The following is a 12,301-nucleotide window of genomic DNA, read 5'->3' as shown; positions in this document are numbered from 1 at the left end:
CTCCGCTGGTACAAATGATTTGAATTACAATAAAAATACGTGTGGCACTCGGAGACTGCCGCGGTAAAGCTATTGCATAGCATTTTTTATCAACTTATGCAATTACAATTATATATTTATTTTATTTATGCAGTATGCAAAAAGTCAATTAACCCGTCAACTGGCGTGTGCACCCCGGGGCGCACAGATCGCTACTAAAAAGTATCACCGCTGTGCTGGTCGGAGTGGGGGGAGTTAGGTTTTTTCGTTACGGAATTTCTGGATTCGGTCTCCACGCTCAAGGCCCGCGATAGAAGCTATGTAATAGCTTAAAAAGAAATAGAAATAAAACAAAATTATTATGAGTTATACCAAAATTTATTGTACATTTATACTCAATAATATAACATAAAAGTTCATGCTTAGTTTTTGATAACATACTCTGATAACATCATTTTATAATAAAATAAATAATTTTGTTAGACATTCATTCAGATATCAAATAATCACTATTTCTTGTTTTTGAGTCTCTGAAATATCTTAAATAGCTTTAATATATTTAAGAACTATATCTAAGGTTAATGGTATAAATATAATTAAAATTAAGTAAAAAATATTTGAAATGCGTCCATAACGGTTTTGGAATGTCTATTCTAAAATAGATTGAACAAACCGGGGACAGATTCCAAATAAGATAGATGGCGGTATTTACTATATTCTCTAAACCACTTGAAACATTAGTGTATAAATTACTCAGGTAGAAGTCCGCGCCAAACTTCTAGTCCGCTCTGAAGTAGCACGCAGGCAGTGTTGCCAGGTCAGATTTGTAATATTATAGTGCACTGATAAAAAAATTACAGTAGATGGGCAAGAAAATATAGTGAATCTTAAATAAAAATATTTTTATTTTGTCAAATACAGTCAAATACACTGTAAAAGTATAATACATTATACAGTATTACAGTAAAATAAAGTAAAATTACAGTAAATCTGATATCTACAAGTTGCTGTTGCGACGCGCCTCGTTTCTATATTCAGAGCGGACTAGAACTTTGGTGTGGACTTTAAAAAGGTAAGTCAGTCGTAAAACCCGTATCTTAAAACGAAATGAATAAATAATTTAGTATTTAAAATCGTGGTTATGTTATATTTTAATTCTATTCAATAATGGCTTCAGTGAGCTTATTAATTTTAATAAACTTCCAACAGATGGCGTTGTTACAAATAAATTACTAGTACCCAAGTCCCGTTGAAAAAGATTTTGGAAAATTACCATATTTTCTGATAATATTCCTATAAATGTTTTAAATATTAATAAAAGGTTTATAATTAAGCTCACTGATGAATACAAGACTAGATATCATCTAAAATTGATATTATGTCTGTTTTTTGGACACTTTGTCGCCAAATTCCGGCATTTTCGCATACTGTTCTACGTTTTCACTTATGCTAGTGGCTACAGATATTTCTGTGACTGGCTCTTGGTTTTTATCGTTTTTCGAATCTTCGCCGAAGTAAATAGCTACATCATTGTCATCTAGATCTTCTACTGGTTGTACGTTATCTACATTTGGTGCTGGGACGACTATGGTATGTGTTATAGAGTTATCAGCTTTTAAATCACACTCAGAATGAGATATATCTCCTCTATGCTTATGTGTATCGTGCAGAATATGTTTTATGTTCTTACTCCCTTGTGTCTCTTGATCTTTCTTCGTTCTGTCAATCGGTTCGTAGCCAGCAGGTAGGACTAAGCCACCTATGTCTATATTACTAAAGTCTAACGAAGATGCGAAGTTATTCTGTGTTTTTATTTGATTAACTTGATTTTTAGTTTGTATTTCTACTTGATTTTGGTTGCTTGGTTGTTCGATCGCTTGTAGAATGCTTTGTAGCAGCCCTTCTGAGAGTAACTGTTCATGGGGTATCGATGGCGTGGTGGCCTTACCACTGCCATCCGAGGATTGTATCTGTACGGAGTATGTGGCTTGACCTTGTCCAAAGCCTGTTGGACTAAATTGACTGTTTTGTGTGTTAACATTAATATTTTGACTCGACCCAGCGATTTTTTGTTGCAACTGTCTAGTTTCTTCACTCAAATTCTTTATCTTTTCAGATGTTTGGAATATTTGCTCTGAAACCGTTTGGTATTCTTGTTTGTACTGATTTTTGGATTCGTCTTTCAAAGACTTTCCTTTTTGGATTGTGTTCTTTACAGTTTTCTCGCTTTCTATTTGATTGCTGGGTAGGACAGTCTGGACTAACGTATGAGACGCAGTCGAGAGGTCTTTGGTGTTGTATGAAACTGATTCGCTGCCCGCTGCGGGAGTATTAAAGGAATTTTGTGGTGAAAATAATTTTTGCTGATTTTTCGATAGCGCTGAACCTAATGAGCTAAGACTTGCTACGTAGTTAGAAGCTAGTTCTGACGGGATTTTCTCTCCATATTTCGCAGCTTTAAGGATCGCCTCGTGGTAAGGACAATGTTTTAAAATCGCCGCGGCTTCTAAATTGCTTAAGTTTGCCAGAATTGTACCATCAACGGTAGCTGTTACTGCGTTGGTATTCGATCCAGAAGCTGTGTGATCTCCAACGGTTAAGAGAGGCGCTGAGTAAGAATCTATCGGAGATCCGTATAAATTACTTGGTTGTGTTTGGAAATTGAGCGGGCTTCCTGAGTGGGGAAGACTGTAGAGATTAGACGGCTCAATTGATAAAGAAACTCCATTGAATCCGTGGTTTCCTGTCTGCAAGTTAATGTCTTTGATTTCTCGTATTGGAGGCGGTAGATACGTAGGTCCTGGTTTAATATGATCAGCTCCATGTGTGTCCTTATGGTGGCTTATTTGTCCAATCTGCTGGATCAAACCTTCGGGTACTGACTCCCTGAATTTTATTGGATGTCTTGGTGTATTACCTCCAGTGTGGATTGAGTGGCCTCCTCCAGAGAAAGTTCCGTATGGAATAGGAAGGTTGGCGGCTAGTTTTGGCGGTGCGCCGTATTGGCTTCCAGGTGGCACGCCGTATATGCCAGACGGTGCGAGTAGCTTCGCACCTTGCTGTCTTATGGACGATGGGTAAGGCCCACCGGAAAGAGAGTCTAAGGGAGGTGCCACGTAAGTATCAATTGGTCTGTCATGAGCTGTTGGGATCGCATTTTGAATGATCGCTAAATCAGCTTGTGGATTTGTGTTCTCCGTATAATGAGCTTCGAAGACTGTCTTCGATTGGTCTATGTGGTTTGAGTCGCCACCAACTATAGCGTTTAGATCAATATTGGCTAGAGCGTCTTGGTGTACGCTGGAGTAACCTGATGTGATCTGAGCGCCAAAGTCATGTTGGTTGATGTTTGGCAAACCATGGCCGTCGAGGTTAACGTGAACTTCTTCTACCACTGGCGGTGGTGGGGGTGGACCGTATTGGTCTAAACTTTCGAGACCCTGTCCTATGTTTTGGAAGTGAATGTTTTGCCCAATGTTGTGTATCGTGTGTATATTTTCGTGTTCGATTGAAGGTTTGGAGACGCCTGGTATTGGTTTCCAGCCGTCGTATAACACGTGTGGTGGAGTTGGTGGCGCTGGTATACCGGGGTGAGGTGGTCTTGGGTTAGGGTCTGGTTGTGGAGGTCCGTAATGACCAATGTGGTCAAAATTCTCTATCTCTTGCACCACAATTTGGTCGTTAGGTCCAATCGGTCCTATTGGATGTCCGGGAGGTCCGTACGTATCAGCAGGGATCGGGAAGTTAGGTTTTAAGTCCACAGGTAGGTTCGGGAGCGGCGTGCCGTATATTGGCGCTGGTAGATTGCCAAAGTCGATGTTTGAGCCAATATTGCCAATGCTGGCCCCAACGACGTTACCAACACTTTGAGTTAAAGTCACTGGTGGGATTTCGGGTAACTGTTGAACATTTTGGACGAGTAGAGGCGGTCCATACGATATTTTAGGAGGTCCATATATTGGTTTAGGTGGCCCATATATTGGCTTGGGTACACCATAGACTGGCTTAGGAAAGCTGATCTTTGGGGGTTTAAATGGAGCACCATACGTTGGCTTCGGCAGCACCTGCTTCGGGGGACCGTAAATCTTCTTAGGGGGTCCGTAGACAGGTTTAGGGGGTCCGTACATTTTGGGGGGTCCGTAGATCTTTGGGGGACCGTATTTAGGTTTCGGTTTCCCGATTGGCGGTGGTGGACCATCGTAGTGTTGGTTCGGGAAGACCACGGGCGCGGGGGGACCGTAGGCTCCCTGGGGAACCTCTTGGTGGAAGATCTGGAAGTCTGGCACGCCGTATATCGGAGCTGGGAGTTGTAGATCTGGAACTGAGACGAAGTACAGATTTAACAAGTAATATGTGCCCAAATAATTGAAAGAATTACATTTAATGGTGAAGGTGGTAGAACCCTTTGTGATTCGACTTCGGCGGAACACCGCCACACCTATTTCTGCTTCGTGACAGCAGCGTAAATGTTGTTATATTCTGGTTTGAAGGGTGTGGTAAGGGAGGCCTACTTTTCTGGGCCGTTCCAGGTTAGTCTTCAGGGGTGGCGGGGCATCTGTGGCCGACCTCAGGTAGGAATATCTAATCCTATCTGGGGTTGATTACAGATGTCCACGGGCAGCAGTGAACACTTACCAGGTGGACTGCATGCTCGTCTGCTACTCCTGTATTATAAAGACAATATTAATAAAATGCACTCGAGGCGGTCCTCTACGGTTCTTGTAGGTAACTAAGTAACCACGTAAGTTGGAATGCCTTTAAACCAAACACAGGTGTAGCTGTGCCTCTACCGTTGAACTGTAGCGACTTCCCGCTACTCGTCAAGAGATGGCGCTGCTTAATCACGCTATCGAAGTTTTTTAAACATCTTGCATATATACAAGCTCCGAACTGAGACTGTTGGAGCACGGCCGCTCCCCGGACATGATCACCTAGCCCGGTGGGAGATCTCCCTTTGCCAAAGAACCATAAAGGGTTCAACTACCTTCAAGTTTTTCATAAGGCTGCAACTGTCTTATTATTTTAATTATAAGAAATATAGCTCATACCTATGTTAGATATTTCCTGAGGAGGTCCATACGCATCGGGAGGTAAGGGCTCGCCGTAAGAATTGGCCAAACTCGCGTCCCGTTTTTGGGCTTGTGCTCCTGAAATTTATTTTTGAAAAATTTAAAAAATATATATGAGCTACTAAAGTGTATTAAAAATATTTCAATTTATGAATGTTGAATGTAAAACTTAGTATTCTATACTAATATTATAAAGAGGAAAACTTTGTTTGTTTGGTTGTAATTAATAGGCTCAAAAACTACTGGACTGATTTTAAAATTTCTTTCACCATTCGAAAGCTACATTATCTACGAGTAACATAGGCTATATTTTATATGAAATATATTTGATAAATAGATTTTGAGGCGGTACAAAGTTTGCCGGGTCAGCTAGTGTTAACTAAAACTATTACCTATATTGACTTTTTAGGGGCCCTGTTATGTCAGGAGGCCCTGGATTTCAATGTAAAAAATTCAATTTAGATTCTTTAAAAATGTTGAATGTTAAACTTAGCGTATCGTGATAGCATTATATTATTTTATAGCTATTTATATATGATAAGATTTTGGGGGGCCCTCTTATGTTAGGGGCCCTGGACAGGGGCCCTCTGTGCTTTAAAAACGGAATAACACATATTGATTTGTCTTTTCTCTTATATATCAATGACCTTCCCAATGTAACATTGCATCGTAGTATACTTTTTGCGGATGACATCTCCATTATTATAGCATCTAAAAGTAATTTTGACACTAATAAATTTGAATATGACATTAACAAAACTATTGACGTAATAATAAAATGGCTGACAAATAATAATTTAAATATTAACCTATCTAAAACTAATTATATCAGATTCAAGACCAAAAATAAACGTGACATAAATCTAAACATAAATTACAAAGGAAGCACAATAAAAGAAGTACAAAATAGCACATTTCTAGGTATAACGGTTGATTCTTGTCTAACCTGGTATAATCATATAGAAATGGTTTGCAATAAACTCAATAGATTTAGATATGTCCTTTTTAGGCTCCAACAATCTGCATCAACTGAGATAGCACTTCTGGCATATCACGGTTACATAGCCTCGAATCTCAGATACGGGTTGTTACTATGGGGCTCATCTACACATATACAAAGAGTTTTTATAGCTCAAAAAAAATGTATTCGAGCGATATTAGGTGTTCCCCCACATGAGCCGTGTAAACCATTATTTCAAAAACTTAAAATACTAACATTGACTAGTATGTACATTTTGGAAGTATGCATGTTTGTAAGAAAACATACAAATCTGTTTAAAACAGCAGATCAAGTTTATGCACGCAGCACTAGAAATACTCAAAGACTAGTTTTGGCTAGACCACAACGTACTTCATTGCTTCAACGAAATGCATATGGCATGTGTGTTAAAATATATAATAAAATACCTGACTATGTCAAAAAACTGCCAATAAATAAATTTAGAATAAAACTGAAACAATTTCTCTTGACAGCAGTTTATTATGACATAAAAGAATTTTTGAATGATGATGTTGACATTTAAACTAATTGTAATTAATGTATTCCATTGTATAATATATAATTTAATCTAAATAGTTAAAATTTCAAACCATTTAATGTAATGTAGTTGGTATAGTTATATTAATTTGGTGTAATTTAATTTTATATAATGTAATTCCATTTCATTTAATTCAATTTGCATGCTTGAAAAGGCTGAATAAGAGACTAATAATATTGTATGTAACAACTTTTCTCACTGTTCAAAGCAAATAAATTATCTTTATCTTTATCTTTATCTTTATCTCGATTCTTTGATTATAAATAGTCGCTTACCATTTTGTGTTGCTTCGGCCACTAAGTCCTGCTCGCTGTCCTTGGAGACCAGACCTGGAGGCGAGTCGTCACTGGCCACTACCGCCAGCAGCGCCAGCCATAGGACTGCTCTCTGTAATCAAATAAGAAAAATGATGTAAAACGAGTGTTTAAATGTGTCATTAAAAATGAAATGGCGGAAATATTCACCTCTCCCTCGTTATCTTTAATGAGTGAGAGAGAAATATATAGAATACGCTTTTTACGGTTCCATTTTATAAATACTGCAATACTGTAATATCTTAAGCAAATACCTGTGTTTTTTAAACATAGGAGTAGCAGACGAGCATGCAGTCCACCTGATGGTAAGTGGCTACTGACGCCCATGGACATCTGTAATCAACCCAAGATAGAATTAGATATTCCTACTTGAGGTCGGCCACAGATGCGCCGCTACCCCTGAGGACTAAGCTAGAACGCCTCGGAAAAGTCTGTCTCACTGCTGTTATTAGGTAGAAATAGGTGTGGCGGTGGTGCCGTTGGAGTCGAACCACAAAGGGTTCTACCACCTAGAATCAATATATCACACCTTCAGCTACTAGATAAGAGATGGCGCCACTTGAACGTTGCATCTAAATTGCGTAACTAAATTCCTTAACAATGTGCTATACCATATTTCCTGCTTATTATTGGAAGTTTAATGAAGGTGGTAGAACCCTCTGTGGTTCGACTCCGGCGGCGCCACTGCCACACGTACATATTTTAAATAAAATAATCTTTCATCCACATTAATCGTATTTCAGAGACTTTACGTTATTTACTATAGAAAACACAATAAAATCTTTTTCCATTGACGTGACTTTTGAAGGTGGTAGAACCCTTTGTGGTTCGACTCCGCTATTGCGACGTGCCTCGTTTCTATATTCAGATCGAACTAGAAGTTTGGACTCTACATGTACAATATCATGTGTTAAGGAGGGAGGTTCGTCGTATGTCAGTCAATATGAGCTTACTTAGAAAAACGGAAACATAGTTCCCATGTTAATAACATAAAAACTGACTAATTAGTCTAAGAATTCACTGTCGCTTCAACAGACAATAGATTAATTATGTATGTAGTGCTAGTGATGGGAGCTGTCTATGGTAGGTATAGGAAATATTCTAAGATAAGGTCAGATGCTTAGATGAGTAAAATACATAGATTGATCACTCCTAACATGAAGCGCAACCAGTTTTGAGAATTGAAATTGTTGCGTAAATAAAGTTTTGCCACGTCTCCGTGCTAAAATGTTTGAAATACATATTTATTTACTTCGCAAATTACGCAGTATTAGTTACTTATACGTTATAATCTTATATATAAAATTCTCGTGTCACAATGTTAGTTACCGTACTCCTCCGAAACGGCTTTACCGATTTTCACCATATTTTATATGCGTATTCAGTAGGTCTGAGAATCGGCTACTATCTATTATTCATACCCCTAAGTGATAACATATTTTATTTATATGGCAACACAGCGTTTGCCAGGTCAGCTAGTTTACTCTAGAATATTATTATTTGTCAAGAATTTTGCAGCTTCATTCAATTTCAAGGCGATGAAGTATCTTTTTACTTATCAAAGTTCAGACGGGGTAAAATAGGAAATAAGGTAAAGCCGTGTAATATTTTTTTTTATAACATTAATTAAATTTATAGGCTAACTGCAAGAGGATCTTTTCTTCGGATTTACAAGACCGACAGATAAAAATAGCAGACGAGCATGCAGTCCACCTGATGGTAAGTGGCTACTGTGGTCCATGGACATCTGTAATCAACCCTACATAAGATTAGATTCCTATCCGAAATGCGTCGCTACTCTTGAGGACTACACAGGAATGCCTTAAAAATATCTCCCTTACCACAACCTTTAAACCAGAACACAACAGCGCTTAACACTACTGTTAGTAGGCAGAAATAGGTGTGACGGTGGTGCTACCGGAGTCGGACCGAAGTCGAAAGGTTTCTACCACCGTCAAAAGTAAAAATAATCTAAAATAAGGTTAGATGGTTGAAGAACCCTCTTTAGTTAGACTCCGGCGGTTCCACCGCCACACCTATTTCAGTTATAACAGCAGTGTTAAGCGCTGCTGTGTTCTGGTTTGAAGGGTAAAGGAGACATAGCAAATTGTATGACTACACCTGCTCGCAACAACTTTAGAGCGGACTAACAGTTTGGCGCGAACTATACCAAAATTTCATGCTGCGATCGCAACTGTGCTCATATGACAGTGACTAAATCAGGTGGACTGCATGCTTACTTCTACCAGATAAGAAACAGCTTTATTAAGCCCTCTTCAAATAAAACCAGAATTAGAAAAAAATGCAGCAAATCTTACTAATTACTCTATCAAAAGGCGATTAGCCAGACTTTCTAGCTATACCTAGATACATATATATTTAAATACATCGACCTAAACATTATAGAAATTCATGTCGCGCCATCCGGCGGCGCTTCCGTGCATTAGGAATGGAATGTCAAGGTTTCTCTCCATTAGCCGATAATTGAACTATTGGTCCGGTTCAACTGTTTAATTAATACAGTCATTATTAAATGTTTGTTTTTAACACGCTTTTATATTAGCTTGGGTTGTATGTATGTATGTACGTAACAGTAACGGAATCTTTGAACCCGATTTCTATCTACTTTGAACGTTCAGTTTAATTCAAAATTTTGAAGAATTATCAAAAACCGATGACAATACACGATTTTAATAATTTTGTACCATTGTCCTTATCAACATCCTTAGGATTAACGATTTCCGAGGCGAGAGAAAGCGCCCACGGGGCAGTTTGATTTTTAGTTTTGAAAAAATAATAATGTTTATTTATTTATTCACAACTTACATCTAACATTACAGGAAAAAAATCCTAATGCGTTAGTGTAGCTTAAAAATAACAATAATTGACGTCCAAATTACATAAAATATACAATATACATAATATATACAAGTAAAATAATTAATAATTTTCAATTACATGAAAGGCTACCCTCGTGAACTCTCCAAGTGTGCAACAGAACAAGTCGATATGGTCTGCTATAGTGTTAAGTGTGCGCAATGCTCGTGTTAAGGGTGCGTCGCGCATCAGGTTGGTGCGTGCGTGTGGCAACGCCAGAAGACGCGGACGTCGCCGGCGCTCCACGCTTCTATCCGGTACACACAACTTCAGTTCTTTCAATATAACTGGGTTGTCAAGTTCACCCCGCAGTACTTGGAATATGTACTTTGTGAGCGAGATTTCTCTCCTCACTTCCAGTTTATTGAATCCTACCATGCCGAGAACGAACAACGTAGGATACAATAAAGGATAGCCGGGATAAACACCGTGTAACTTTAAGAAGAGAAACCGGGCAAATTTATTTTGGATACGTTCCAACATTGTCTTGTACTTAGCCTCACTCGGAGACCATATAACCGAGTTACACTCCAAATGACTCTTCACCAGAGCTTCATATAAGGCACGCAAGGCACTAATATTCGTAAAACTATTTGCCTGCCTTAATATGAAGCCCAGATTTCGGTATGATTTTTTGCATACTTCGGTTATATGATCTCGAAAGTTAAGGTCTGCCGTAAAATGTACACCAAGATCTTTGATCTTCTTTACGCGCTGGAGCTGCTCGCCGCCCATGTGGTATGAATATTGGAGTGGGGTACGAGCTCGGCTGAACGATAGCACGAAACATTTGTCTACATTAAAATACAACTTGTTTTCGTGGCTCCACTCAACTACTCGATTAATGTCGCGCTGTAGCCCAGCTTGGTCCGTCAGGTTATTCACTTCACGAACCAGTTTCAAGTCGTCAGCAAATAGAAGACATGTAGACTCATGGACCACCTCCGGCAGGTCGTTTATCATTATGATAAACTGGAGGGGCCCTAAGTTACTGCCCTGGCTGACGCCTGATCTCGTCGGATACTGATTCGACTGTTATTTCCCTATAACTCAAATGTACTGAAACATATATATAATGCCATCTTTAGTATGATTTTAGGATTCCGTACTCAAAGGGTAAAACGAAACCCTCCGCTGTCTGTTCGTGAGTCACAGGGCTTTATCTTTTAAACCGTAAGACATTTGATTCTTCACAGACGATGCATAATGATGGTCGCTAACTCGCTATAACAACAAATACTAAAAATAAATAAAATAAATATAGTTAAAAAAAAGCGTGGGGTGCTCCACTTATCAGTTTTCGAAAAGCACCCCACACTTTTCCACAATTATACTATTTACTGTTCCTTAATTGATTCCTAGATTGAACATTATTTTCTACTTTTTAGTTGAGTTTATTATAAAACCGTGTGTTTTAGTTTTTTGAACTATAGTTTTATGTTGTTAATAGATTTAGACGGTGTTCATTTGTGATGAAAATTGGTATTTTAATTTTTTATTCGTTGTTTTTTAGTTTGCGGTTGTTTGTTGTAGCGTTCATAGATGGCGCTGTAGACAATCGTTTTTTAACTGAAAATCTTGGCGACATTTGGTTTTGAAACCGGCTTCTGCTAGAACAAGTATGGTACCTAGTAAGTAAACGAATGTTAGACATTTTGTTGAAAACAAGCATAATAACTCAAAATGAGATATCATAATTTTTATTATTTTTTAAATTTTAATGGGTTTCGATTTTCATAATCATTTAAAAACGATTTGTCGATCTAACTATCCTTATATAAGTTGGCATTTACGCATAGATTAGTAAAGATTACTCACTCCTAACAAGAAAATGTACTCAGTTTTGAGAATTGAAATAATTGCTAAAAAAGTTTTGCCACGTCTCCGTGCTAAAATGTCCCTAAAATATTTGAAATAATTATTTATTTATACATAAATTACGCAGTATTCGTTATTTATTCATAAATTTTCTCTAAAAATGTTTTTATTTGTCAAGAATAAAAAAAAAATAACTTACTAATAAGCCGTTTGTGGCTTCATTCAATTTCAAGGAGAAGTATCTTTACTAATCTATGCATTTAGGTATGTATACAAGAATATATTTTTTCGACATCCTAACTAATATTAAAAATGAGTTTGTTTCTTTCTTTCTTACACTTTCACGTCTTAACTACATAACCGATTGTCATGAAATTTTGTACACACGTTGTCAGGAGTCCAGAAAAGGACATAGGGTATAGTCCGCGCCAAACAGCTAGTCCGCTCTGACGTTGCGAGCAGGTGTAGTCATACAATTTGCTATGGAGACTAGCAGAAAACAACCACGGGCGAAGCTGCGGGCAAACGCTGGTATTTCAAATAAATTTATTACATTCATCTACATCTACACTTATATATAATTATAAAGAGGAAAACTTTGTTTGTTTGATTGTAATGAATAGGCTCAAAAACTACTGGATCGATTTTAAAAATTCTTTCACCATTCGAAAGCTACATTATCCACAAGTAAGATAGGCTGTATTTT

The 12,301-nt window shown here is 37.9% G+C and overlaps 1 protein-coding gene across 1 annotated transcript in view; it reads right to left on the bottom strand.

Moving 5' to 3' along the window:
- Positions 1-365: 365 nt before the first annotated feature.
- The window catches only part of LOC140755411 (uncharacterized), a 31,451-nt gene continuing 19,515 nt past the window's right edge, over positions 366-12,301 (bottom strand). Inside the window, exons 3-5 of the mRNA XM_073090615.1 lie at positions 6,862-6,973; positions 5,028-5,126; positions 366-4,300 (exon numbers count right to left, since the gene is read on the bottom strand). Coding sequence (XP_072946716.1) covers positions 1,356-4,300; positions 5,028-5,126; positions 6,862-6,973 — 3,156 coding nt within the window. The 3' untranslated portion in view covers positions 366-1,355. The remainder of the gene's footprint in view (positions 4,301-5,027; positions 5,127-6,861; positions 6,974-12,301) is intronic.

Source organism: Epargyreus clarus, unplaced genomic scaffold, assembly GCF_041222505.1.
Source record: "Epargyreus clarus isolate Ecla_fem2 unplaced genomic scaffold, WU_Ecla_fem_2.2 ptg000033l, whole genome shotgun sequence".
In the NCBI taxonomy this organism is placed as follows: domain Eukaryota; kingdom Metazoa; phylum Arthropoda; class Insecta; order Lepidoptera; family Hesperiidae; genus Epargyreus; species Epargyreus clarus.
The sequence above is the reverse complement of the archived record's forward strand: the minus strand, read 5'-3'. Positions and strand labels throughout refer to the sequence as shown.